The sequence below is a fragment of the Fukomys damarensis genome, unplaced genomic scaffold (genome assembly GCF_012274545.1).
Source record: "Fukomys damarensis isolate Sample0158 unplaced genomic scaffold, DMR_v1.0_HiC HiC_scaffold_32, whole genome shotgun sequence".
NCBI classification, from domain to species: domain Eukaryota; kingdom Metazoa; phylum Chordata; class Mammalia; order Rodentia; family Bathyergidae; genus Fukomys; species Fukomys damarensis.
This window is the reverse complement of record NW_022900944.1, coordinates 45752747-45755288: the sequence shown is the minus strand read 5'-3', so window position 1 is coordinate 45755288 and position 2542 is coordinate 45752747. Positions and strand designations below refer to the sequence as shown.

The following is a 2542-nucleotide window of genomic DNA, read 5'->3' as shown; positions in this document are numbered from 1 at the left end:
CACTACATAGTGAGACTCTGTCTCAAAAAAAAAAAAAAAAACCCCAAGAAAGAAAAAAAATGGAGTGAAAAACAGATTTTTTGACACTGACCACTTCCACACTAAATAATCACTGGAAACACCCATATATCACATCAGATGGGGAAGCCGTTGGTCCAGTCTGTGTCAGTGGCCCATGTTTTTGTCTTCCTAAGGGACCACTACAGGACTCCTTTTATCTCCCTGGGTTTAGAATGCTTTGTCTTGGGGCACTGGCTCCAAGGAGGAGTGATCAAGCCTTTCCTTGCTAAACCCTGTAAGGAAATCCCAGGATATTGTGGTTATTTGCCCCAGAATGTTCCCCGTGGCTGCAGGCCAGATCCAAGGCTCCCATCTCAAAGGTGGCTGAGCTGGAGCCTCTGCAGAGCCTGCTAGAAACAGCTGCAGCTTCACAGCCATCATTAGGCAGTTAGTGACATGGGGACTCGTCCATATTTGGCATGGGCCTCTGGAGGTGCAGAGGAGAGAAGAGGGTTGGGTGACCTCTATGTCATACATAGTTCTGTTCAAGGTGAGAATGTAGATAAGGTGTTAGGACTTCCATTTGTTCTTGGACAGATCTGTCAGAGGAGCACAGGTTTTTCTGTCACAACACCATTGGCACCAGCAGGGCATTATCCCCTGATAAAGGACTGTCCTGGGCATTGTAGAATGTTGAGCAGTGTCCCTGCCTCTACTCACAGGATGCCAGCGGCACCCATGCCCAGTGTGACACCCAGAAATGTTTCCAGACAATGCCATCTGTCCCCAGATTGAGACAGTAGCAGCAGCAGCAGCAGCTGGACTCCCTCCTGGTTCCCTGAGCCCTCATCCTGTCTCCAGACACAGTTCCAAGGGCCTCGTGTTTCAGTCCTCTATTTAATTTGCTCCAGCCTGCTCCTCACAGCCCAGTTTTCTCTGGGATACTAACCATGTGTAACCTGTTTTTTTCCAGCTGACTTTATTGCTGTAATGAATTTGCACTTCTTAACTGGTGACCATACGATTCATATCACATTAAGGAAGATAAGAGTTAGCTTCTTTTTTTGTTTTTATTTATTGAATTTTATCTTGAAAGTTTGTCCAGCCTCAATACAGAAAGGGAAGTAGGTCCTGCTGGTGGTGATCATGTATCTGTTCATTATGGAATTGGTGTTTAATGCAAAAATAGATGCTTAGTACAGAAATGCCCAAGGGCTTTTTCCTTTGTCGTACTTCCTGTGGTAGGTAGATATTTACTGGATTAAACCATGTGCTTATCTTTGTATCTGTTTCTTCAGTGGTGATAGTGATGGATGCTGACCTTCTAACCATATTCTCTTTCCAGTTTCTTTTTGCACAGTACATGCCTGAATGGCTCTGGGTATGGGGAGCAAATATTCTCAATCGTTCGTTACGAAAGGAGGCCTTATCCTGCAAAGCATGAATCCGGATGATCGATGAAGTTTTGCCAGCTCCTGGTAACCTGCAGTATTCCGACATTTGGAAAAGGACATTTAATTTATCGTATGTGCTTACTTTTGTGACTGATTATCTAGCATCCTGTCGATTCATTGTTTGCAAGGCAGACATCAAGAGTACTGTGAAAAAAATCTCCAGGGCTCCATGGATGACACAGAGTAAATGATGACTAAAGCATAAAGAACTGATGGAAGAAACCTAACTGTCAGTGCTTTTTACCCAAGCTGTTCAAAATATTTGTAATTTATGTTGTTCTAGGAGCCACAGCGATCTAGCACTTTAGGATTTGATTTGTCAGCTTGCAACTTTAGATGTTTTTGTGAGGGAAATGACCTATTTTCCTTTACAGGTGACTGCTGGTCTGGCTTTCAGGAGTTGATCAGGAAGGGCCAGGGATTTAGCTCAGTGGTTCAGTGGCCTGCCTTGCAAACCGAAGGACCCAAGTTCAATCCCCGGTACCAAACCAACAAACAAACAAAAACAAAAAGGTGATCAGGAGGACTGCTGAGAAGTGTTACTTTGTAACTGAGAGTGCAATGGTGGCTAGTGGCGGTGATAGAAGTCTGTGTGTTCTGCTGCACAGCTCCCTGTGGTGTGTGCGCGTGGGCTGTGTAGATGCTGCTCTTTCCTGAGGTGTGACGTGTGCCTGTAGAACTCAGTGTGTGGTTGAGTTACTTTAAAAGAGATTTCTTGTGAAGGTGACATGGAACCTTACGGGGTACTAACACTCGAGGATATTCCTTCTCGCGCTGATTTTGTAGGTTTGCTATGTCTAGTACTGCCTCCTCAAGATGTCTTTGTGTTTTCAATTCTATGGAATGAATTCATTCCTCCATTTGAATATGTCATCTTTTGATTTATAAGGTAATGTTGTGGATAAGTAGTGACTTCTCAGCCTGTGATCCATTTTATAACTGAAAGTTACCCCTATAGAGCTTGTTATATTTGGTTTTCATACAGTTTTCTATGTAATATCCCATTCCAGTAGCATTATTGATGTATTTATGAAGAGCGGTTAAAATATTGACAAATTATGTGTGTGATATATCTGTTGAAATAGTAA

General features: G+C 43.3%; 1 protein-coding gene across 1 annotated transcript in view; it reads left to right on the top strand.

The window, feature by feature from the left end:
• The window catches only part of Hsdl1 (hydroxysteroid dehydrogenase like 1), a 10165-nt gene extending 8236 nt beyond the window's left edge, over positions 1-1929 (top strand). The window contains exon 5 of the mRNA XM_010618359.3: positions 1346-1929. Within this exon, the coding sequence (XP_010616661.1) occupies positions 1346-1444 (99 nt within the window). The 3' untranslated portion in view covers positions 1445-1929. The remainder of the gene's footprint in view (positions 1-1345) is intronic.
• The last annotated feature ends 613 nt before the right edge of the window (positions 1930-2542 follow it).